This window comes from Tauraco erythrolophus, chromosome 6 (assembly GCF_009769465.1).
Source record: "Tauraco erythrolophus isolate bTauEry1 chromosome 6, bTauEry1.pri, whole genome shotgun sequence".
Taxonomy (NCBI): domain Eukaryota; kingdom Metazoa; phylum Chordata; class Aves; order Musophagiformes; family Musophagidae; genus Tauraco; species Tauraco erythrolophus.
The window spans coordinates 42,609,727-42,635,073 of record NC_141470.1 but is presented as its reverse complement, the minus strand read 5'-3'; the positions used below and the strand labels follow the sequence as shown (position 1 = coordinate 42,635,073).

Here is a 25,347-nt window from a genome sequence, read left to right as displayed (position 1 = left end):
AAGCAAGACTGACCCTTTTTACTACAACATACGTAATAATTTGAGTTTGGGGGTTTGTTTTTCTGTGGGGGTGGCTCTCTTTTTTCTTCTTCTCTTTTTTTAAGCTGTTGATATTGAACTCTGATGACACCCTTAACAGCTGAACAATTTAAAGTGTCAAATTTATGTAATTAAGTCAAATGCATCTTAAATTTTACAACTGAGAAGTAAAAAAATACATAAATACATTACCGTACATGATCTGCTATGTACCTTGAAAAATAATTTTTTACTACAAAAATCAACTGAATTTGGGTTCAGTTATTCAATATGCTTTTCTATTAAACAGAGCAAAGTGTATGTAATTACAAGGATTATTTAATTTAGATTTTTTTTTTAATATTTTCTCTCTTTATAATATCTTGTGAAAGCTATTATAAAAAAGTTCAGGAGTTACTCCAACAAATTATTCTACTTCTTGCCTACTGTATGAAAGCTGCAATTTCAAAACGATTGAAAAGACCCATTTTCATGTTAGATTTCAAAGACATCAACAACAGTATTAGAGCTTCTTTGTTCTTGTACAAAATGCGTATTTTAACAGATTAGAAAGATGACTCAGTCCCTTTATCTGTGTCAGCAGCTAATTGAACCCATCAAAACATCATCTGAGGGCTGTGCCACCTAATTCCTTCTCAAATGAAAGTAAATATTTGCAGAAAAACCTACATACCATTTTAAACCTGACTGACGTCCTTTTCCTCAGCCTTTTGAGGGTTTTCCCCCCAAACAACCATCATGACTATCCGCCGACTGACTAACTACAATGATCTTACAACACACTACAGTTTTGTTTTCAGCCTAAAGGGACTCAAGATTTAGGATGATCTAAAGTAATTTGATTGACTTCACGACCTCCTGGGCATAGTCAGGTTTTCACCACCACTTATTCCCAGGAATCAGCAGGAATGTATCTACGAGTGTACCAAATTTTCTGAAATGAAGAATAAATATATGCACACTGGAGAAAAACATCCCTCAATTACCTAGGAGGACTTTGCAAATACTACTCCAAATTACAAAGGTGATTGAAGCTAATACAATAAACCTGACAGTTTCTCAAAAAAAAATTTACACACGTCCTCAGAAGGAAGAAAGATGCCTGTTTCTGAGATGCGCTGCTTTTGTTTGTAGACATGGTTCAATAAAACGTTTGTCCTCAAACAAAAAAATAATAGATTCTCCAATTTCTACAATTCATGTTAATGAAAGCAAGAGCGTTACTGTAAGCATGGTGCTTTCTACAGGATTCTAGAAGAAAGGTCTTTTGGAAAAATCTTTAAATCACTGGCAGAACGTCACTAAAGACAGCCTAAAGTAGTTTTGGGTTTTTTTTCACTGACCAATTCAACATGTTAGGTAAAAAGAGTTCATACTGCCTAAAAGCAGCTTATACAGAAAGCATTGGCCCAATAAGCTAAGGTTTTGACTTTTCTTTCTCCCAACTATCCCTGCATTTGCAGTATGTAAGCATCCCTAGAATACTAATAATAACCCTTTACTTAAGGTTTACTTATCTTGGAAAAGCATCATGGCAGCTACCAAGGGATCTTTTAAGATGGGCACAGCACCATCCAGATCACCTCTTTCAGCATTTTCCATTTCAAAATCATAGAATGGTTAGGGTTGGAAAGGACCTCAAAGATCATCTAGTTCCAAACCCCCTGCCACGGGTAGGGAAATCCTCCACTACACCAGTTTGCTCAAAGCCTCATCCAACCTGGCCTTGAACACCCCCAGGGATGGGGCAGCCACAACTTCTCTGGGCAACTTGTTCCAGTGCCTCACCACCCTCTGAGAGAAAAATTTCTTCCTTATATCTAATCTAAATCTCCTCTCTTTCAGTTTAAAGCCATTGCGCCTTGTCCTATCACTACACGCCCTTGTAAAAAGTCCCTCTCCAGCTTTCCTGTAGGCCCCCTTTAAGTACAGGAAGGCTGCTATAAGATCACCCCGGAGCCTTCTCTTCTCCAGGCTGAACAACCCCAACTCTCTCAGCCTGTCTTCATAGCAGAGGTGCTCCAGCCCTCGGATCATCTTTGTGGCCCTCCTCTGGACCCGCTCCAGCACCTCCATGTCCTTCTCATGTTGGGGACTCCAGAGCTGAACACAGTATTCCAGGTGGGGTCTCACAAGAGCAGAGTAGAGGGGCAGAATCACCTCCATCAATCTGCTGGCGACGCTTCTTTGGATGCAGCCCAGGATGCGGTTGGCTTTCTGGGCTGCCAGCGCACATTACTGGCTCATGTTGAGCTTCTCATCCACCAGCACTCCCAAGTCCTTTTCCTCAGGACTGCTTTCAATCCATTCCCCGCCCAACCTGTAGTTGTGCTTGGGATTGCCCGGACCCACATGCAGGACCTTGCACTTGGCCTTGTTGAACTTCATGAGGTTCTCAACAGGCCCACCTCTCCAGCCTGTGAAGGTCCCTCTGGATGGCATCCCTTCCCTCCAGCGTGTCCACAACACCACACAACTTGGTGTCATCTGCGAACTTGCTGAGGGTGCACTTGATCCCACTGTCCATGTCACCGACAAAGATGTTAAATAGCACCAGCCCCAGTAGTGATCCCAGAGGAACACCACTTGTCACTGGTCTCTACTTGGACATTGAGCAGTTGACCACAACTCTCTGAGTGTGACCATCCAGACAAGTCCTTACCCACTGAGTGCTCCATCCATCAAATCCGGGTCTGTCCAGTTTAGAGACAAGGATGTCGTGTGGGACAGTGTCAAATGCTTTGGACAAGTCCAGGTAGACGATGTCACTTGCTCTTCCTTTATCCACCAGTGCTGTAAACCCATCACAGAAGGCCACTAAATTTGTCAGGCACAATTTGTCTTTAGTGAACCCATGTTGGCTGCCACCAATCACCCCCTTATTTTCGATGCGCCTTTGCACATCTGCTCCATGATCTTGCCGGGCACAGAGGTGAGACTGACTGGCCTGTAGTTCCCTGGGTCTTCCTTTTTTCCCTTTTTAAAGATGGGGGCTATGTTTCCCCTTTTCCAGTCAGTGGGAACTTCACCAGACTGCCACGACTACTGAAATATGATGGATAGTGGCTTAGCAACTGCATCTGCCAGTTCCCTCAGGAGCCATGGATGCATCTCATCAGGTCCCATGGACTTGTCCACCTTCAGTTTCTTTAGCAGGTCTCGAACCAGGTCTTCTCCTACAGTGGGTGTTTCTTCATTCTCCCAGTCCCTGCCTTTGCCTTCTGTAACTTGGGCTGTGCAGCTGGAGCTCTTGCCAGGGAAGACTGAGGTAAAGAAGTCATTGAGTACCTCAGCCTTCTCCATATCCTGAGTAACGAGGTCTTCCATCTCCTTCTGGCAAGGACCTACATTTTCCCTAGATCTCTTTTTATCACTGACATATCTATAGGAATTTTTCTCATTGCCCTTGATGTCCCTGGCCAGATTTAACTCTATCAGGGCTTTAGCTTTTCTAACCTGATCTCTGGTTGCTCGGACAGTTTCTTTGTATTCTTCCCAGGCTACCTGTCCTTGCTTCCACCCTCTGTAGGCCTCCTTTTTGTGTTTGAGTTTGTCCAGGAGCTCCTTGTTCATCCATGCAGGCCTCCTAGTGTTTCTGCTCAACTTCCTCTTTGTTGGGATGCACTTCTCCTGAGCTTGCAGGAGGTGATTCTTGAGTATTATCCAGCTCCAGCTTTCTTCGGCTCCTCTTCCCTCCAGGGCTTCATCCCATTGCATCTACCAAGGAGACCCCTGAAGAGGCCCAAGTCTGCTCTCCTGAAACCCAGAGCAGTGAGCTTGCTGTGCACCCTCCTTGCCTCCCTAAGAATCTTGAACTCAACCATTTCATGGTCACTGCAGCCAAGGCTGCCCTTGAGCATCACCAGCCCCTCCTTATTGGTGAGAACAAGGTCCAGCAAAGCACCTCTCCTCATTGGTTCCTCTATCACTTGGAGAAGGAAGTTATCATCAATGCACTCCCAAGAGAAAAAATAATTTGCACATACTTGGATGATATCACATGACACCATTAATCAGAATTACCAACACCAGATACTTCTCATGCTGAGTTTTAATCCAGATACATGAGTTAATATTAAAAAAAATCAGTTAAATTTTAATAAATTGTGTTTTCACCCATATAACTCACACCTCATATAAATTAGTACATCTTTCAAAGTACTGCTATATTAAAACAAATTCTAAAAAACATGCATGACATCAGACAAGGCAAAAAATAACATCTGGGCAGAGGGAACAGATTACAAGGGATCACAAGTAGGACCAAGAAGGTAACTTAAAAAAAAAAAGAAAGAAAAAAAAGTGCTCTAGGATTCCTCTAATGTTCTCTGTCATTATTTTCATATGTATATACATCTCTAACTGATGCTGAATTGTCTTTTTTCTTAAGTAATACTAGGGTTATGCAGACAGAAACACAGAACTCAAAGCACATCCAAGCACGTCAAAGTCTCCCTGCTTCTACACGTTTTTCAGAGCACAGCATACACCACTGCTACAGCTACCCTTGGCACCCTGCAGGAAAAGGTTTCAGATAATACAGCTCCACTGCCTTCTTACAGCTGCATTTTCTCCTTATACAAATATTTCTATCCTGTGCTATCAAACAAACAGCATCCCCTCTCTCCAGCTGGCATAGCAATAACCAAGTGCAAAACAGCTGTTCTCAGGTTAACATTTGTCCTGCAAAACAAATCCACCTGCCCAGCTGTGGAAGCAAATTTGAATCTATCTTCAAGTTTACCACACTTGGAAAATACTTTCTAGAGACCTGTATTTTTTTTGTTGCCTTACTGCAAGTTCTGAACAGCCTAAACTCTCAAGATACAACTGACAATGTAACCATTTGCATATGATTTAATCATGTACTTCCACATCACTGGACATATAGCAAGCTACTTTAAACAAATATACTAAACTAACACATACAGAACTATCGACCTCTTCGTACAGAGCATGATCCTTACCAGCATTCCATCAGGCAAAGAGAACACAAAATTAGAACTAAATATGTTGTTGGCACATTAAAACACAAAAGTACTCTCTCGGTCTATTCGGCAAAAAGTATACTTGAACATTCACAGATGTTCACCTTTACAGTCATCAATGCTTTTAAGATTTTCCCCCTTTCTAGCTAAACGCTCTCTAGCACAGGCTAACTACTGCGCTTTCTGCAGTGCTGGTGCCAGCTGTCATGGTCTCATCTGACCACTGGTGAGCTCAAGACCACCGAAAAAAAAAATAAAAATCTATAGGATAAAGGACTGAGGTAAAGAACTATAACTCCTCTTCATCTTTTGCTTTTACATCACTGACTACATAATCCTTTTTACTTCACTACCATTAATTTTCTCAACAAGATATCAATTGCACAATTAGACCTCTCTAAAGATTTGACAAATATTCAGCATAAAGTACACCTGTATAATCACTGCATCTCTTACTCCAGTACAAATACATAAAGTTCTCATTCCAATTTAGAAACTTCTCTCACCTACACTAAGAAATGAAAACAAGCTTTGACAGTTATCAGTTACAGACCCTGCATTTACAAGAAAACCAAATGCTACATAGATAAAGAAGATATTCTTGCATATATCCCCAAAAAACAAGAGCTTCATTTTGTGCAGTGTACAAAATTTGTGCAGTGTACAAATTAAAGGCATAGATCTTTAACTTCTCTGGCAAGATTCTCAACGTAATTAAAGTTCAGTTTAGCCTTTGAACTTGACCACTGCCTTGTGAGTGATAGAGATTTGCAAGATAACTGTATTCTAAATTAACAATTTTCAAGCTCTGAATTTAGTTGCAATAAATCCTTTTGGGGCAAAAAAATAAAATAAAGATGTTGAAGGCTATATTAGATACAGTGCCTCTATATACTGGCAGACAGAGGTCTTATAAAGATCCACTAAATTTTGCATCCTTTGCTTTTCCTTATGTAGATTAAAAATTATTCAATAGCTATTATGTTTGTTCTCTTCAGCAGATGAGTTTTACTCTGCATGGTCCTTGTATAGATGACATAGGTCCACGCTAATGACAAAATGATCCATATCTTTCCTCCTGTTAACTATTTTAAGCGGACACTTCGGAGTTGCTCAGTCTCTCTGATACACTTTTTTCATGTAGGTTGCCTTTTTTGTCTTTCAGGTAATATTAACTATGAAATCAATTACATTTTTCAGTAACAGATTTATCAACCAAATGCAATCAGTCCCATTAATATATCAGAGGACTCCTCCACACATACTTCCATGTTCAGTGGAAAATCTGGTAATACTCATTGATTTCTTCCAAGTTGCCAAATGCTTTATTGAGGAACAAGCCTGATAAGACTTCATGCCAACGGAGAGAAAGAAGAAAAAAAGAAGAAAAAAATCAGCTCACAAAAAGCTGCTATAAATAGCTGCTAATCAACATAGCCTACATTACTGCTAAACGTCCACAGACTCTTTGACAGCATTAATTTCATTTTTGCTCATCTTTTCTGAGACTTTTTTCCATACTCGGTAGGGCATATGTATCCCCGCTGGACATTAGTGGATGACATTTTACTTTGAAGTAAACTCTGTAGATCACCAGAATTCCCTAATGTTCAGCCTGGGAGGGATGGAGGCACAGGCACCCCCAATATTCAGCAGCTGCAGCCCATTCCAAAGACAGAAAATCCAGCTTTGCTAAGTAAAGGTGCCAGCTATTTTTAAAGCTGGTGCTCTTAATTCACCACCAGGACTCTCAATTTACCCTTTTAATGTCATTATAGACTTAGATCTAATACTAAACTGCAAGCAGCAACACATAGGACAAAAGAGAACTTAAAATCAGGATAGGCTCTGGATTCCTCATTTGACATATTGACACACTGAATAGCCATCTTTTCATCTCTAATTCTCTCTTTCAGCTGCACACTAATTAAGTGCTTAGCTGTAAACTGAATTAAAGCCAAAAAAGTGACTGCAGTTTTCTCACTGTCTATCCTAGAAATGAAGACTTGTTTTAAATGTTCCCTCTTTAAAAACCATTGTCCTTCATATGAAGATCTTCTAATTTTCTGCCAGCTACAGAAATTCTCTGGCACTTTTTTCCACCACAATCTGCAGAATTTCCTAGTCAGATTTCTGAATAATCAGACACGAGTAATTCAACCTTATTTGGCCTTCTTGCACATTATGTATCCTATTGAAAAAAAAAAAAATCAATAAAGCACCATTTTAAAAATAGATTATCAAAATCGAAAACAGAACCCCAAACACTACCACGTATCTACAAGATGCCTCAATGCTTTCAGAGCATGTCAAATTATTATAAACACGCTTCACACCTTTCACATCAGTCTCTCTGACATCTGCACTAGGCATTCAGTGACCTGAAGATCCAGGATGCCGGTAATCAACTCTACATGCAATACTTAAATTATAAAAAAAAGTAAAATTTTTTATTTTCCTGAAATTAAGCATACAGTCATTTGATTAAAATAAAATATTTTAAGTGGGCCATGTTTAAAATTATTTTTACTTTTACTCATTTTTTACTTGAAAAAAAGTAAGATTTTTAAAGCTTTATTCTCTCATTTTCTCAGCTGATCCAGAAGCTGAGCTGTCACTGCAAGATAACCCAAATCAATTCTAACCGGCATCTCCAGCTTTATTGACACTTTTTAGCATTAACAAGCATGGACACCTTATCTATAGCAATTAAAGTCTTCTGATTCTCTAAGCAACAAAGGTAAAGATGCCTAGAAATCAAACTCTAATAATTAGGAAAGCTGCACAGGAGGAGGACAAAACAGGCCAAAACTTGCCTTCGTGCTATAATGGTTCAGTGAAAGAGTCCATTATTGTCTAAATTCTTTTAGATTTGTCTGCTCCCCCCACATGCAGTTTTTTCCTAACCAGAAAGAAATGTATATATATTGTGAAGTCATATATTAATGCAGCAGTCAAATACTATCCTGTAGACAAACAGATTAATTACAGAAGCAAAATATTTTTAAAAAAAGCTGGAATGTAAATAAAATAGGCTGGGTGGATTTTGAGTAGTTTTGAAGTTAATGTGTGTTGTTTGACTAAATACACATTTTGAAATAATTCAAACTAATTTGATTATCACAATAGAGAATTCACATGAAGACTGCTCATAACTACATATTTTCTATGCTATAGCTTGCTATATATTTGTGAGAAACCTCTTACTTGCGTATGCGTATAATCAGTAGACATTCACAGGAGTTTTCTGCTTTTAAAAAAACAAAACCACAACACTGCCTTGTGACATTTTGACTGTGATATGGTTAGAATAAGTGGTTTTCATTTAGCTCATCGTCAGCTTTCCCCAGCTTTAGGTACATTACAAGGCAACGTGTTTGGCCTTTCACTGCCGGAGGCTGAACGCAGCAGAAGGGAGAAGCAGCGCCCTGCTCACCGTCCGGCGCTCCCTCTCCCAGCCGCCCGCCTCCCTCGGTACAGAAACATTGATAATCTTATATTTAAAATACTACGTTGCTCAGCAATCAGTGGGTTTACTTGGGAAAACAAAGGCCACCCCCTAAGACAAAAGTCACCCTTGATATCGTTCAAATTGTGGTCCTGGTCTGCTTGACCCAATAATCCCCTGGCACAGAGTCAGGCTAGGATAGTTAGAACCGATGCCTTTAATCACGCGCTCCCACTACTGCAGGCAGAAGCCACTTGCTTAGGCGTACACGCTAATTTATTCCATATGCTTTTACTTCTTGCTCCTCTGTCCTTCACAACACAAAAACCATCTCATCCTATAGTGAAAAATGTAAGTCTTCCTGGAAAGAAAGGGAGGGTGAAAGGAAATCTGACTGGGGAGCTCGCCTCATAGTGACAGCACAAGCATGCAGCCTCCCAACTGGATTTGTGCCATCCTTAGTCATGCGCAGCTGGTGTTTGCTCACTAAAATACTCTGTTCATAAACAAGCAATCTCTATCCTATTACTGCTGCCATCTATTAATTCAACTTGTTTCTACTATAATAAATCGTCTCTGGCCAGGCAGTCTTCATAAATAGTCATTCTAGTCTGAATATGAATTGTCCTGGCACGAAACCCAAAAATTCTTCCCAAGTGCTCCTAGGGGAGCACAACTGACTGCTGGTACATCAAAAGGATGAAAAGAATCAGCTGTCAAACTAAGCGAGCAATTAAAAATACGACACGAGGGTAAAACTTTAAGTTATTTCTTAACACAAAAAGAACACTGTATAGATTTATAGGTCTTGGTACAGGCACAAGAGCTTATACAATTCGTAACTAATCCATTCACAACAGGTAACCTGGGGTACCGAAAGCCTAATATTCCAGAAAGGGATAAGAGGCTGCACTGCTTGCTTCCCTGGCTTTGCATCAAAAAAAAACCCAAAACAGAACAAAAGTCCCAAAAAAAACTACTTTGTCTTGGACATGGTATCTAGGCATCTAAATGAAATCCTGTCTTGAATTATTTACTCTGTAACCATGAGCTAAAAACATGCCAGACAGACTGAGCACCAGCATGCAATACTTGAACTCCTGAATTCGAATCTCAGCTCTGCCAACAACACTGTGTGCCACTGACAATGTCCAAGGATCTGTCGATGCCTTAATACTTCAGACCATCACTACAATAACTGAAAAAGCTTCCCTATTAAAAAAAAAAAAAAAACAACCGACTCTCTATAGAAACAGTCGGGTTTGGGTTTCCAACTATGAAAAGCAGACTTTTAAGAGAAAATGGGAAGAAGCTTTCTTTTATCAAGAGGATAAAAAATTCCTTTATGCTTTGACTGTTAATCTTCTTCCATCTTACAACACTATCAAACAACAATAAGATGTCACAGCTGTTACTACTGAAAGCAGCAAGAATCTACTCTAATCCAATCTCCTCTGAAAGCATCTTCCACAGATCTCCCTCACCAGAAAACAGTTGTTCTCAATAGCTTGTGACCTGTATAATCTTGGAAAAAGAACGTTTGAAAGATCAGACAACAACATTATTTTTAAAGTCATCTGGGTCCAGTATACTACTTGCTTTGAAAATCTAGTTAAAAACATTGAACTTGTAACAGAAACAGACTGTATCCAATGAAGAAGCACAGACCTTCATTGTCATGGTAACCTATCTTTCTTCACGAGTCCTTTCTTTCCTCCTTTAAACAGTACATCAAGTTCAAGCGTTAGTTTCCATAAATCTGTGTTTTGCTTATAAGAGACATAAAGACTGTGAAGAAGTTGCAGGAGGCTGCTGAAGCTCTGATCTGCTAACAGAATCCTTACTGCTTCCTCAGAAAGAGGTGAAGTTCCGATAGGAATGAAAGGCAGGGAAACCAGGGGAAGGTGATGCACAATCAGTAGTTATTAAAAGTGAAATGAAGAGATCCATTGCTGCATATCCGAGATCAAAGAAATTCACTACAAACTTCAGCAGGAGGCAACAATAGACTCTGGAAAAAAAACTCCGTATTTATTTCACTGTAACAAAACTGAATATTGCAATGATCCCTACGATTCAGAGCACTGGACAAACGCAGCCTGGATCAAGGTCCCAGAGATAATCATTTCATAACCTTGACTCACAAAACTAGTAAACCGAAATCAATGGGAGTACACAAATGAACACACCAGCAAATTCAATCCCAAAGGTTAAATACCATGTTTTTTAAAAAAGATATTAATGCATGAACAAAGAAGAAAGAGTTGAGTTTATTTAATCCACCTTAATGTCATATTTTCTCAACTGTAACTACATCAATGCACAATTTCACCATGGCAGCAGCTTGTTCAGTTGTGACCATCAGTTCATGCAAGTCACAGCTATTTCATCAATTTCAGCTGCTCTTCATTGATTAACATCCACCAGACGCTGGCCTCCAATGTTACACCACCACATCACCCTAACATCAGAAATGACTAGCGCGTTCTACATTTATTTAATTTCCTTGGCTCAATTTCACTTAAAATTATTTCTCAGTCCCTGACTTTCCAAATAACTCCAGTAACAACCTTTTCAATCATTCTAGAATGTGATTTCTCTTATTTGTGTGTTTTGCAAGTGTTTTAATGGGCTACTGAAGTGGTGTATCACATTATTATGTTTAAAGCCAGACGTTTAACTCCTAACGAAAGGGCACAATCTGCCAACCTGTGTATGTGAGATTTACTAAGAGATGCTTTACCTCAATATAGATTTCAACAATGCACAAAACTGCACATTTGAAAAGTATCAGGCACAATCCTAAAAACACTTAAACTGGTAGAGAAATTTATGTGCAATTAGTTGACATGGTTTCCATGGAGCTACTCAATGACCATGCCACAACACAGATCACATTGCAGGATCACATTCATTTTGTAAAAGTATTACAGCAAACACCATGTTTTAAAGCTAATTAGAAAGAACCATTCAAGCAGTTTTGCTTTTCAAGATGACAGATTTTTCTCTGAAATCAAATTACTCCAGCAGCCTATTTAAAACACAGAATTAAAAACTGTGAAATATCAAGATCAGATGCCATTACAAACAGTACGTATTTCATATAAAAGATTTAAACACTCTCTTCTTATCAAGTATGACCGAATTTATGGATTTTTTTTTTACCTTTCACACAGTTCCTGCAGGAAGTGTGCAGATTGCATGTAAACCTTAATCCTTCTACCTGTTGTTTTCTTTTACTCATCTTTTACAACAAGAAAAAGATGCTACAGTTACCAGATTAAAGTACTCGAGGATACTTTGTTTTAATTAATGCTTTATGAGAACAAAATCTGCACTATACACCCTTACAGAGGAAGCGATGCTTGCTGTCGAGTTTACGTCTGTGGCAATAAATGTGCACAGTGGAATTACTCCCAGTTTATAGCAGCAGGTGGACATAAGGAAGACCTGTTGTTTTCACACTTGAATGGCTCCTGCTGTCTATTTATAGTCCAAGTAATAGTTTGAGCAATACCAAACTGTGCAATGATATTTTGTCACTCAAAAAATAAATTTCCAAGCTTTAGGGAAGATACCTAGTTCCTTTTTTTCCTAAGCTGTTTGTATAGAAAGTATTTTTACACGTTAATCTTTCCAGAAAAAGTAAATCTTTAGAGCTATAAAAGATATTTTGGACACCATCCAGCAGTTACTCATATTTTTTCCAAGTCAGTGCTATGAACTGATAGAATTTAATTATTTATTGCATGTCTCCAACCTGCACAAATATCCTCCGCTATGTCTACACATCCTTGCAGAATTGCAGTTGAACTCAGAGACACACAAAGGAAAGGACACAGCAAAACCCAGATGAAGGATGAGAACTACTAAGTCATTCATGGTACTGATAAAATATAAACAGATTAATATAAACTCAGAAGTCCATGAAAAACAAATAAAGAAATTAACTGTCAGAGTAAATACTTAGATTTAATGTATGTGACTGCCCCCAGCAGTAATCATTTTAGTTATGACTTACACACTTGTTTCACATTAAGGCTGATGATTAGATGTTCACCTACCGAATCATTTGCTGCTAGAGCAAGGGCTATATTTACTGCAAGAAAAAGGAAGAAAAAAAAATATTAAGTGCAAGAAAACTCAATTCCTAAATATTAAGAATGTTATCACTTCTAACAAGAGAAAATATAACATAAATACATCACACTTAATAATTGCATTCATCATCTTTGTTCTTGGCTTCTTGTACCTCTACAATATTACCAGTTTAAGTGGCAGCAGCACCCAGATTTCAGTCCATGTTTGTTAACAGACTAACAAACTCAAGCTAATCTGCAAAAAACTTGCAAACTTAGTGTCCAGAGCAAAATAAAAATACAATCTAACTATTTTGCCAAAGGATAACATTAAAAAAAAAATGTTGAGGTATCCACTTGACCTTTGAAAAGTGGATGCTGTACTATAAAACTAAAATAACCCTACCATAGGTAACCTTCCCCACAGTCTCTAGTGAACTTTCTAAAAGCTAGAGATCAGGTAAGTATTGACCTAAAATATTAAAGTACAGTGACTAGAAAGATGATCATACTCCTTTTTTTGATTTCTTGTGATATACTAAATGTAGATATTTTCTGGAAGAAGGTGCCATGCATGCTTTTCACCAGATTTTTATGTCAGAAAACAGAATCTCATCCACTTTGAAAGCATCTGTAACAACTAAACAAACAGAATAACAGGATGAAGCAATTAAAAAAACCTGAGTTTCTTTACAGTTTTTACATTTCCATCAATACTTAACTCCCATAACTTAAAAGCACATGGAATACGTGGTATCTTCTCATGGCTCACCAGCTTCAATTATCTTGGAAGACTTCCTTGAAGCTTCAGTATAACCAAATAGTAATTGTTATAATCCAAGCAGTAACATGTTTTAAAAGAAAAACAAAAAACCAAAAAAAACTAACAAAGGAAAAAACAACCACACACACACACACAAAGAACCAAAACACACACAAGTCTTCCTTGGGTAACATCTTTTGCTTTCTTTACACACTGCTGTAACCTCAGTCCCTTTTAAAAAAGAGCCTTTTAAAAAAGATAAGCTGTAGAAGAGTATGAAGGTATTGAGAACAAGCTGAGGAGCCAGATTCACAGCTTAAAGAATATAGTATTGAAAAAGATAAGTTTCTTTAAACAAAATGGTGAGGAGGTTAACAAGGAAAATTGTGCAGCTCTCCCTAAGAAGCACACAGTCTCTGTTTACTCCTAAGCTGATAAAGCATATAGATTTTGTTCTTCAGTTTGCTATTTAAACAGATGCTTGATTAACTGTTCCCTCAATCAATCAGAGGAAAATTCATCCTCTGAAACTCGGAGACCAATCTACAAATCACAGATAAGGAGAAAAAAAAAAGAAAACCAAACCAATGATAAATGAAAAAGAAAAAAAAATCAACTGCAGCTCATGTCTGAAGAGGCACAAAGGAAGCATCAAGTTACTCCACACATTGTCTTAAAACCACTTTATAAATCTATCTTCTTCCTATATGATTATCACGTGTGAAAATTAAAGTATGATCCACAATGCTTCTTCAATAAAGGATATTTGACTATTGAAGGGAAAAAAAGAGAGACAGTGGGAATAATATAGTGGAAAAAACAGAGTTTTTTAGCTGGATACCTCATGTTCTCTGTTGAATCTCAGCTGATTCTTATATTCCGTTGTCTGTATTACCATCAGTTACAAGAGGGTGTAGAGATGCAGCACAGGACCTAACCTGACCCTAAACATTCATGTTGGCCCTAACTAGTAAGTTCCCATAGCCAGGAGTGCAGGAGAACAGGGCAGATACGTTTCAGAAGTTGAATACAACTTTTTTTATTATTATTTTTTTATTATCTTTTTAAAACTTCACAGCAGGCTCCAAGAAAAGTCACCATGGTATCTCCACCCATGCTAAACCAGCCAACCAGAATCAAGAATGACACACAGAGAGATCTGAGTTAGTCTTCTTGAAATAAGTACAAGTCTGGGAAGGTTTGTTAGTTTGGACTTTAACTTCCAAATCCAAACTGGCCCTAGGAATAGCACAGTTGAATTCTGAGAACGTTGAGCTAACAGTACAAATAAAACTTCTTGGTCCAAAATCAGACACAGAGCCAAATGAGTGTGTCTGCCTCAGTGACATGGTTAATCTACACCACCAATAAAATACCTATAGATACTTAAGAGGAACACTCTTCAAAGATAATTTTTAATACTTACATCTCAATGTAAGTGGCATTTAGAAATAGAATAACTGGTTTATGACTATTTATCAGAATATTTTAACCTGTAGAGAAGGTCCAGAATCATAAAACATGACATTGATCCTGGAAAGGAATCATGAACAAATACTATCATCATCTTTGCCAAAGCCCCGATCTGTGTCTGGGCTGGTCAGGTGAATAGATGGATTTTGGCCTCTACCTTGAAAGGGTGAGTTTCAATAATAGTACATCCTACATGCAGAATAAAAGCATTCAAGTGAGAAAAAAAATTAAAACACAGTTAATACAACTGAGATACATTTGACCATATGTTGACTTTATCAGCTTTCCTGAACAATAAAGAAAAACCTCAGCCCATTAGTCTTTGCTAAAAATGTGTGAAGGCCAAGGTAGTTGGTTGTATCAGTAGTTTTACTGATCACATAATTTTAAGTAGGCAATTCAACTATGATGCCATGCAATACTTTTGTTCATACAAGTTCTCTGATCTTCAATTGTTCACCTGAAAAAAGACATTTATTCTAATTTTAATAAATAAAAATCTAGATTCCTTTTTCTTCTCAATATTGTAAACAAACACGTTAACAAAAGGCTGTCCAATACAGCAACATCTGAATGGTTCATTTACATTTCCGCTTTCTTATTTAATGCCTGCTGAACCCTGATTTTTTATTTTGAAATGCATAGGTATGAACTCCTGGCTCTTTAAATGTAAGTATTTATTCATATGTCATACTTTATGTATGGAATACGTACAGATATGTACAAATTACATACACGTGCCAGTTAGTGGAACTTAAATTAGCACATTCATTTGCAGACTTGAGGAGGATAATCTGAATTTACTTTTCCGATTATGTTTGGTTTGTAAATCTGTTGATTTACAAACAGATATTTGGTATTTTCCGTAACTGAAACAACCAGTCTATGAATTATAAACATCAACCAAAAGGTACATCATTAAGAAATGCAAGCGTTGATTGTTTTGAAGTCTTTGTATAGAAATATGTATCCTAGGTATAGGAAAGTATACATATGTATCCCATATACAGAAAAAAATACTTTTTTTTTTTTCTAAGTACAGTTACTGTTACTACGGATATCATGTTTGTCTGTTCTAGATTACAGTCAGTCTTTTTCAAGCATGGTTGAAATACAAACCACAAAATAAGAAATTAAGAGCTACATGTTATTCATGGCAAATGGAGACAAACAGTAGACAACATTCAACTAAAGGATGACTCTTTTCCTAATCTGGATGCTACAGAAGAGATTTTTCAACAAATTTCTAACAATTGGCAGAGATCTTTGCAAATAGCTTTACCTTTACTGTCATCTTCATTTAACTTCGAACAAATTTCTGCAGTACTGGTAACCCATGTACTAACCTACCACCTAGGAACTGCAGTTGGAGAAAAGTTAATTCAAAACCTAATGGTGGGGCTGAGAGAAGAGTTCAAGGCGCTTCACAAGGTTCTGATCCATTTGTGCAGTTTATAACTACTGCTCCATTTTTTGTTTATGAAATGCCTATACAAGTAGTTGAAAAAAACTGGACAGAGACACGATTTTGAGACCTTCTAAATATTAGTATCATCTACAGAGCACATCACTACGACAACATAGCACAGAGGAGCAATGTACAGGCACCTCTACGCTGCTAGGGAAGGAGGAACAGCATCACTTCACCTCAGCTTACACTATCTCTTAAGAAAGCAGATCGTCCCAGGACAGCACTGCGCTGTTACGAAGATATTATTTCAAAGCTGTCTGCTCAATTTGCACCTCGTTTAAAGCCAAAACTTCTGTACCAACACAGATTCTCAAATGCTGCAATGGGACTTTGCAGAGGTGAAGGACTGTGTTAGCAGGACTCACTTACAAGGTAATGACACACAACAAGTGCCCAAACATTGCTTACAAAGTATTACAAAATGTGTAAAGTAAACAATAAAATCATTACCAAAAAAAATCTTACCTGCTGTTGTTGATTTTCCAACTCCCCCTTTTCCAGAAGCCAAGACCACCACTTGCTTAACTCCTTCTATGGGCTTCTGCTTCGGCAACCCACGTGACAGGATCCGGACACGTTTGTCCCTCAGCATCTCATCCCTGGAGCCTGAGGACTAACAAAACCAGAAAGCAAGCAAACGCGTATGCGCCAACCCGCGATTTTTGTGGAAAAAGCTGACAAGCAAGAACACACCTGCGTGCTGAGAAATTTTCACTACTGGTCCAAAACCGTTTTGTAGCCAGGCTCTCCCAACGGGAGCCTGCTTCCCAGGCAGGCAGGCTGGCAGGGACGGGGCCTACCTAGAACATCCCCAGTGGGCACAGCTGTGCAAGCGCCGGCTCGCGGGAGCGAGTCCCACTCCGCTGTGACTTCAGAATTAGAGGCACATGGCGGTTCTGCACCCTGCGGGCGCTCCGCAGCCGGCCGGCCGGCCTGCCTGATGGGAGCCTGCATCCCTACCGCCGCCGTCCCGCCTACTGCTACCTGGCGCCCCAACTTTACCACCTCAGGCGATGAGCGACCGGCTCGCCACTTCCATAGGATTGACTCGGGTCCAGGCAAAAACCGGGCAGAGACTCATCTTCCTGCGCTCGGTCCGGCCGCTGCCCCAGGGCACCCCGCGCCCCTAACGCACCACGGAGCGACTGCCGAACCGGCCGTGCCGGGACACAGCCCGCCGGGACACCCGAGCGGGTTTAGGCCACCGCGACTCTCCCGCCTTCCGGCTCCCCCCGCAGCTCCCTTCCAGGCACACAGACAGCCCGACCCTCCGCGGCCGGCGCCCACGGCCGTCCCGCTCCCCTCCCGGCGCTCACCGCTTCACTCACCGCAGAGTCGGCAAACGGAGCGGCGCAAGCGGCGAGTCCGCAGCCTGGGCCGCGCCGCCGCGCTGCTGGAGCCCTCCCGCCGCCGACGGGGAGACGGGCGGTGCACAGAGCCAAGCGCCAAGCGGGAGACCCCATGCCCGCCACCTCCCCCGCCCCGGGCGCGCATAGATGGCGCCGTCTCGCCGCGCCTAAGCCCGCCTCCTGCGCCGCGCCGGGCCTCTACACGCAGCGCCGGTGCCTGAGGCTCTGCCCAGCCCGGGAAGCCCGGAGCCCCGGTGGCGGGGCTGGCGCTGGGCGGACTCAGCAGGGCCCAGGGAGAGCGGAGAGCTTGCTGGAGATGGAGGGTTTTGCGCTGACAAAACTGCTGCGGCTTCGGATCTTGGCGGAACAGACCAAGGCCTCCCGGACACGGTGCCGAGCGGTGGCACTGTGAAGCAGCGGGACGGAAAAAGCAGCTCCTCGCCGCTGTCTGTAAGAAAACTGGGCCCGAGCGGCGAACGCCAGGTGACCATTTGCATTGCAAATCGAGTTGGGGTTATTCCTCACTGAATTTCGTTCTGGTTTTCGCTGCGGCCCTCGTTCAGCCTGTCGGTGCCTTTGGAATGCTCGTTTCGGCCCACAGAACGGTTGGCCAAGGGCTTGGTCCCTCCTTGGTTTGTGTCCTCGGCAAATATACTAAATATATTGCATTTCGTCGTTTGAGTCATTAATTAAAGGAACAAAGAGACCTGTCACTAGGACAGATGCCACCTGTTTGTTTGTTTGTTTTTTTTTAATAATACTAATATTGAGGCACTGATCATTGTTCCTGTTACAGTTTTGGTTTTCCAGCCAGTTTACACCCACTCTGTAGAAGTTTGCTCAAATCCATGTTTCTGTTCCTTATGTCAAGTGAGATTTGTTTAAAGGTTGAAGATACACATCGTCTGCCGCTTCTCTCACAACCTACGAGGCTTGTAACCACATTGTGGAAGGAAATTAGATTGGTTTGAAATGATTTGCTCTTGACAATTCCATGAATAGTCCTTATTCGTCTAAGTGGCATTATAGAAGTAATTCAGACCTTGGCAGTTTCAGGCCATTAGTTTTCAAAGACAAAATACAGTCTAGATAGCGTCCTTTGTTGGTATCTCTTGTAATACGTAATGGATCAGAGGATTTTACAGCAGTTTAAAGCATTATTATAATAAACATTTTCTCTCCTTCACAGTGAGTGGAATTTTTACCACTATTTTAAATGTTATTTTTTTCACTTCTATTATTAAAAGTGCTAATCAAGCATTTTGCTAAAAACCACCATTTTCAAAGGCTTATTCCAGTGCACAGCTACTACACAAAAATTACAGTGATAAAAATAATATTTTTTTTATCCTTTCAGTGATTCTCATTCAACTTTTTGTTGTACCCACATGAGCATGTTTTGAATAGCTAGCACAGACACCTGAAGAGGTCAAATAGCTTCCCAATAATTTACTCTACTGCCAAACCAAAATGCAAAAGAATACTGAAAGCCACTTCATTTTGAAACTATGATATAGATCTGCCTAAAGGGCCTTTTTTTCACTGCCTCAGGAAGCCATGTTACCTTTTGCCTTGCAAGAAATTTGTATATTTGGTTTTTCTATCTTGAGAATTTGGAGGCAGTGTTATTAAAGTGCAAAATACTATGCATCTCTCAGAAATGAAATCAGTACTGCAGGATCACTGGTAGGCATACAGTTTAGATATCCATCACTTCAAAGTCCACACAAAGAAAAGAAAACAACAAAAAACTTCCATTATATACTCTTTGGTTCTGAGAATAGCTCTAACACCAAGTGGAACAACCCTCACATATTTTTGTGGGCTTGTTTTTTTGTAAAGCTGATCTAGCACAAAATAAAATGGATTTTTAGAAAAGTTAGCTGAAGGAGTTTTCCAGACTGTCAGCTAAGAAGGAACAATCTCAATATTTCTAGTGTTAACAATTTCTTTTAGCACTAGTTTGTTAATAGTCGGGGAGCTAATATGGCAGTAGGTTGTATTGAATGTGAATATGAAAAGTAGAATTTAGCCATTAGAAAGGGATTAAATTTGCTCAGCAATAAAGCAGACATTTTCAAAATACTTTGATTGTTAATAGTGGAATACATTGATGAAAGTTTGATTGAGTAGTATTCCACCATCTCTACTAATTGTGAGGACAGTTTTATGGATTATACACCTGTCATAATTGCTTTTGCCTTCCTATTTAAATTTTAGCATTCGAAAGCATGCTCTAAGTTGTTTGTCCAACACGTCATTGCAGTCCACATACAGTGCTAAAATATGAGTCTAAGAAAATGCAAGCAAAAATCAACAAAGATTTTACTGCCAGACTTGAGTCTTTATGGAAACTGTGGGCAATCTCTGCATCTTTCAGAAAATTCCACTCTGGACTTTTGTTGAGCAATAGTTCAACAAAATGAAAACCACGATATTTAATTTTAATGCAAATTGAAAACATTTTCTTTAAGTGTAATAAAACGTTTCAAAGACTTTAAATTGCTATTCAGCCTGAACACTAACATGATAAAAATATAATTGATTTTTGTCTGAAATTAGATTGTCTTGTGTTTAAATGTATTCTGTCTCCACCAAAAATCAATTAAGGGGATCCAGGTATAGCTAGGAGAGATTTGTTGCCAAACGACTCCAAATTTTAAAAATGAATTAACATTTGAAAAATGACTTGGTAGATAATTAGGTTGATTTGTGTGCAACAAGAAGTAAAAAGCTAAAGGAAGAGCATATCATCAAGACTAAGTTTTCAAGGCTGATGGAGCCCTGTGTTTCATTCTCATTTCTGAGTGTCTGCATACTACCATATTAGTAATACGGTAAGTTAAGGACACATTGCAAACCCTTACTCAGATAAGCCATCCATTTTAGTAACAATTTAAACTAGAAGGCTTAAAAGAAATGTTCTTCTTAACAAAAGGCTAAAGAAATGTTCTTCAGAACTAAAGGGTCATTTTAGCTTCATGACCGGGTCTGTCATCTTTGGCCACAGAGGTATACCATCACATACCAAGGCAAGTATGTGTGGCATGGGGGTCACTGAATCTGGTTTTTTTCTCCCTGGCTGGTCAGCCAGCCCTGGCACATTTAAGATAAATAAGGTTAAAATGTTGGCTTTTTATCTTTTTTGTCCACGTAGTGATAATTACTTGGTTCATGAAGAAAGGAGGTATAAGATAGTTAAGTTTTAGGCCAGTTATCAAAGGTCATGTGATGGACAATGAGACTGATGTTGTATGATTAAGAAATATAGATTAATATGTTAACTTATGAGATAATCTGCCATATATTGTTATACAGTAGAACAAGATACAACGCCCTAAAAAAGAGTTACGGAAGTTGTGGCATTTCTGCAGAAGCCAGTAAAAGTTCCACTATGATTGCCTTTTAAAAGTTAGAGACTCTGCTTCTATCTGGGCCTCAGACTGCCGGGGAGCAAGGAGGACACCTGGGGTCATCACATTCCCTTTTTTCTATGCTATCTTAAACTGGAGCAGTTGTTCCCAGACTTTTTAAAAGTCTAAGCCTAGTTGGAAAAAAATGGTTTCTCATACAATACTCAGTGACTTCTTGTGCTCATACCCAGCAACTGCTGGTGCAGGGAGCCTTGCTGCTCTGCCCTTGTTCCTGGGACTCGGGCTCATTAGCCTTATCTCTTGGCTCAGCCCGTGCACTGTGTCTCAGGATGGCTGCCACCCTTCACTTTGGCAGCCCTTAGACCGAGCTGGAGCTGCTCTCATGGCTTCTGCCAGACTGTCATTCTCCTGTGGGGCTGACAAACTAGATCAGGCTGCAAAATAAACCAAGCCAAAACGCCTACTGGGGCGAGTTCTTTGCTTTATCTTTGCCGTGCTCCTCATGTAAGTTAAAGCAACTTCCAGTTTGCTTTACTCAATGCTACATGCGATCTGGTCCTGCACAGACCAGCATCAGCTTTGCAGAGCTCGTGCACATGGGCTTGGTGTCGTACCTGGGGGAAACAGGCTCCAGCTGTATATGGAAGGCACAACTCAAAAACATGAAAGTAGAGAATTTCAGGCATGAGAGGAGAAAGCAACTGTAGGTGTGTATGAGAAGAGCCTCACACTATTGCCTCCCTGTTCATTCTTTCAAGAGAAAGAATTTCTCTTCTTTCATCTTTTTCCTTCTAGGATTAGATATCAAGGCTGACATCAGTGATATCAAGGCAGTTACCCCCACTTGCTGCAATGTAGTTTTGGCCCAAGATATTTTAACAGATCCTGATTACAAATATCCATACAGAACAAGTGAGGTTTATCTGTTTTCATATGGAATATTACCTTGTTTAAGAAGCAAACTTTGTTCATTATATATGGTGATACTTGAAACTACAACGATCTTAACAAGCACAATGAAACACATAAGAAACAGTAATAATGTATTCATTTTTCTTTATCATGTGTATTAATATTTTCAATAAATACAAGACCAGAAAGTAGCTTCATCCTGTATGAATGCTTTGCCAAACCTTAAACTGAGAAAGAAATTGTTTCCTTTAGTTCTGTTTTGCTAATGGGGAAGAAGATCTGCTAGAATTGAGCCCAGTTTAGTTTGTATATTGCTTTCATGTGGACATTTTAATCAGAGCAGTCCTTCACAGTCAAGAAGAGATGAAAACTTTATTTAAATTATGGCTAGATTCTTCTGAAGTCAGTCATCAAGTTCTTACTATAGTAACAGTCACATCACAGTGAAGATGCAGCTGATATTACAGCAATTTTTCCAGCCTTAGGCAAGTGGTGCAGAAAATGAAGTGATTTATTTTGTTGAATATGCCCTTCAGTAACAAAGCCATATAATTTTTCTTAGGTACTTGATATATAGATATTCCTTGCATGAACAGAATTAACTCCAATTAAGAGTATTTCTGTACTTGGAGAAAAGAGGAAAAACAAAGGTTTTGATTTTTGTTTTAAAGTATTCCTTATCTTTGCCATACTTTTGACAAACATGGAAGGAAGACTGGCATTTTCTTTCTTTCTCCTTTCTTTCTCCTTTCTTTCTCCTTTCTTTCTCCTTTCTTTCTCCTTTCTTTCTCCTTTCTTTCTCCTTTCCTTTCCTTTCCTTTCCTTTCCTTTCCTTTCCTTTCCTTTCCTTTCCTTTCCTTTCCTTTCCTTTCCTTTCCTTTCCTTTCCTTTCCTTTCCTTTCCTTTCCTTTCCTTTCCTTTCCTTTCCTTTCCTTTCCTTTCCTTTCCTTTCCTTTCCTTTCCTTTCCTTTCCTTTCCTTTCCTTTCCTTTCCTTTCCTTTCCTTTCCTTTCCTTTCCTTTCCTTTCCTTTCCTTTCCTTTCCTTTCCTTTCCTTTCTCTTTTTTTTTTTTCAGTAGTGGAGATAAATTGCAATGATAAGAGTCCCAGGGGCAGAAAGAGCCCTATTGTATTAGACATTGTAAAAACACAGAAAAAAAAAGATGGTCATTGTCCTAAAAGCTTCAGTAAACCATTTGACACCACTGGTCTGAGTCATAATGGCATTCAGTCACAGTTTCAGTTTCTGAAATCATTTTAATTCTGCTCCTCATTCATTTTTCTCAGTAATGAGCTTGTGCTTTACAGGACGCGTTTTTGTTAACATCAGAACCTTGAGCCTAAATGAGTTCTGTATAGCAAATTAATCTTATTTGACCAATAAGGCTGAGGCATTACATCAACTTTTAGTGGGTTTAGTGTTCAGTAATTATTTTTAAAATCTGGCTCATATTCCAAACCAGTTCAGCTTTGCTCTGTGGCCATGCAATACTTATAATTCCCAGTACATTAGCTGTGGAAGATGCTTCAGAAGGACATCGAAGCAGTTTGGGTGTATGTGGACCACTTACACAATTATGCCAGCAGCAACCTGTTCCAGAGTGTTTCATTGTGTAAGAACCAATCTCAACTGAAAATTAATGTGATCCAAGAATACTTCTTGTGACTGTGCACCCTATCTGAAGCGCTATCGTGTAAAACTATGAGGCACTTCACCACCGTGGAGCCAGAACAGCTGTTCTTGGAATGCAGTAATCCTCTGGTTAATCCTTAACTGTGAAGGAAAGTAACTGTTCCTCAGAGTTTTACATTGAGCCAGAGGCAGATCCAGGACTATAATCTGGAGTCCCTGATTTATAATCTCTTATGCTGAAGTGTTACTGATTTATGCCCCTCCCCACAAAAAGAGACACATAGTGCCTCAGATTTTTAATTATGTTAACGTCCTCTAATGTCAAACACCAGGTTGCTTTAGGCAGAAGAAAGCCAACTGATGTTCCTAGCACAGAGAGCAAAGATAGGTAAGTTTATAATTTGCCTGTTTTCTGCTTTATGGGAAGCTTAGACTAAGGAAAGAACAGCCTAAAGCAGAGCACCTTTGAAGTTTAACTTTTACTAGAAGCTGATCAAGTTCTCAATTCAGAGAATTTATCTTTGCTTTCTTTTCCATCCCAGCTCCCTGGGCACAAAGAGAAGAAGGACTGGGTTCATGGCTCCCTACAACAAAGTAACTCAGTTTCTCATTGTACTTGGTTCAGAGGAAGGTAGTTTTCTACTGAATTCTTCATGAAAACTCTTGGCCTATGGATCTTCAAACTAAGGTCTACAAACCAGCTCTATCACAGAAATAAATGTAATTTACATTCTTCTAATTACTGTCACTAAAGGACCGCATTGTGCCTTTAAAAATACCAATTTAATCAAACTTTGACATGAGGAAATACAATGGTATTACAAGAAATAAAGTGACTATTGAGAGAAAGTACAGCTTTTTTTACACTAAGTGATTGTTGAATTCAGCACTTCGCTTCTTAGCTCACACTTAGGACTTGTCAAAGTTGTTAGAGAAAGGAGGTTTGCAAAGCAGGGTGGTCTAGTGCAACCTGCCTCTTGAGAATGGGCGCGGGCCCATCTTAACTGCTGAACCAGGACCAGAATTTTTTTGTCAGTGAGTTAGCCCTGGCCAAAAGTATGTCAGGAACTGTTAAATGTAAAGATGAGTTGCAGTGTCCAAGAATATTACCTGCAATTGTTTATCTTCCTAGTACAGATGTAGTCTAGAGGTTCACCTGAAGGTGAGCTGAGTCATTCTCTAAGCTCAAGAGTGCATTAGTTAGATCTGTGTTTTGTATAACAGGAGCTAAAACACCTCATATTTGTGCTGGAATTTATTTGTGGGCAGCAAAATGAAGGTTTTTTTAATCTGGACATGGCCCTCACTCAGACTGTCACTATGAAGACACAATTATTTTTTGTCCTATGGGCAACAGAGTATCCAGGGAAAGACGAAATATCTGTAATTGATATTAACATATCCCAAGTTACAGAGTAATTGTTTTACCCAGTTATTCATAAAAATGTAAGCCTCCAGCAGTTCCAAGAATTATCTGGGAAATAAAAAGCTTTTAGAAAAAGTTATACCAAATACCATTTTTCTATTCTGTTAGAACATCAAATATTGAAGATAAAGTGTTTTACTTCCACTCTGTAGCGGCTATTTATCATCTAGTTTAAATGAAAGAAACTGTGACCCTTTCGGCAGCTTAAAAAAAAAAACAATCAAAGATTATGTGAAAAATCTCCTTTTCATTGCAGTTCTTCTGAAGTATCAAATAATAAAGAAATAGTATCGCCTCAAATGAGTTCAGAAATGCATTTAAAAAATCTATGCTTTAAGAAAGTGTGGAAATTAAATATTAAAGTACAATCCTTGACACTGGAAGCTCTTTGAAA

General features: G+C 39.3%; 1 protein-coding gene across 1 annotated transcript in view; it reads right to left on the bottom strand.

Annotated features, from left to right (window-relative positions):
* Positions 1-17,739, bottom strand: part of NUBPL (NUBP iron-sulfur cluster assembly factor, mitochondrial) — a 93,507-nt gene extending 75,768 nt beyond the window's left edge. Inside the window, exons 1-3 of the mRNA XM_086613617.1 lie at positions 17,590-17,739; positions 16,727-16,874; positions 12,540-12,574 (exon numbers count right to left, since the gene is read on the bottom strand). Coding sequence (XP_086469743.1) covers positions 12,540-12,574; positions 16,727-16,874; positions 17,590-17,724 — 318 coding nt within the window. The 5' untranslated portion in view covers positions 17,725-17,739. The remainder of the gene's footprint in view (positions 1-12,539; positions 12,575-16,726; positions 16,875-17,589) is intronic.
* Positions 17,740-25,347: the final 7,608 nt, after the last annotated feature.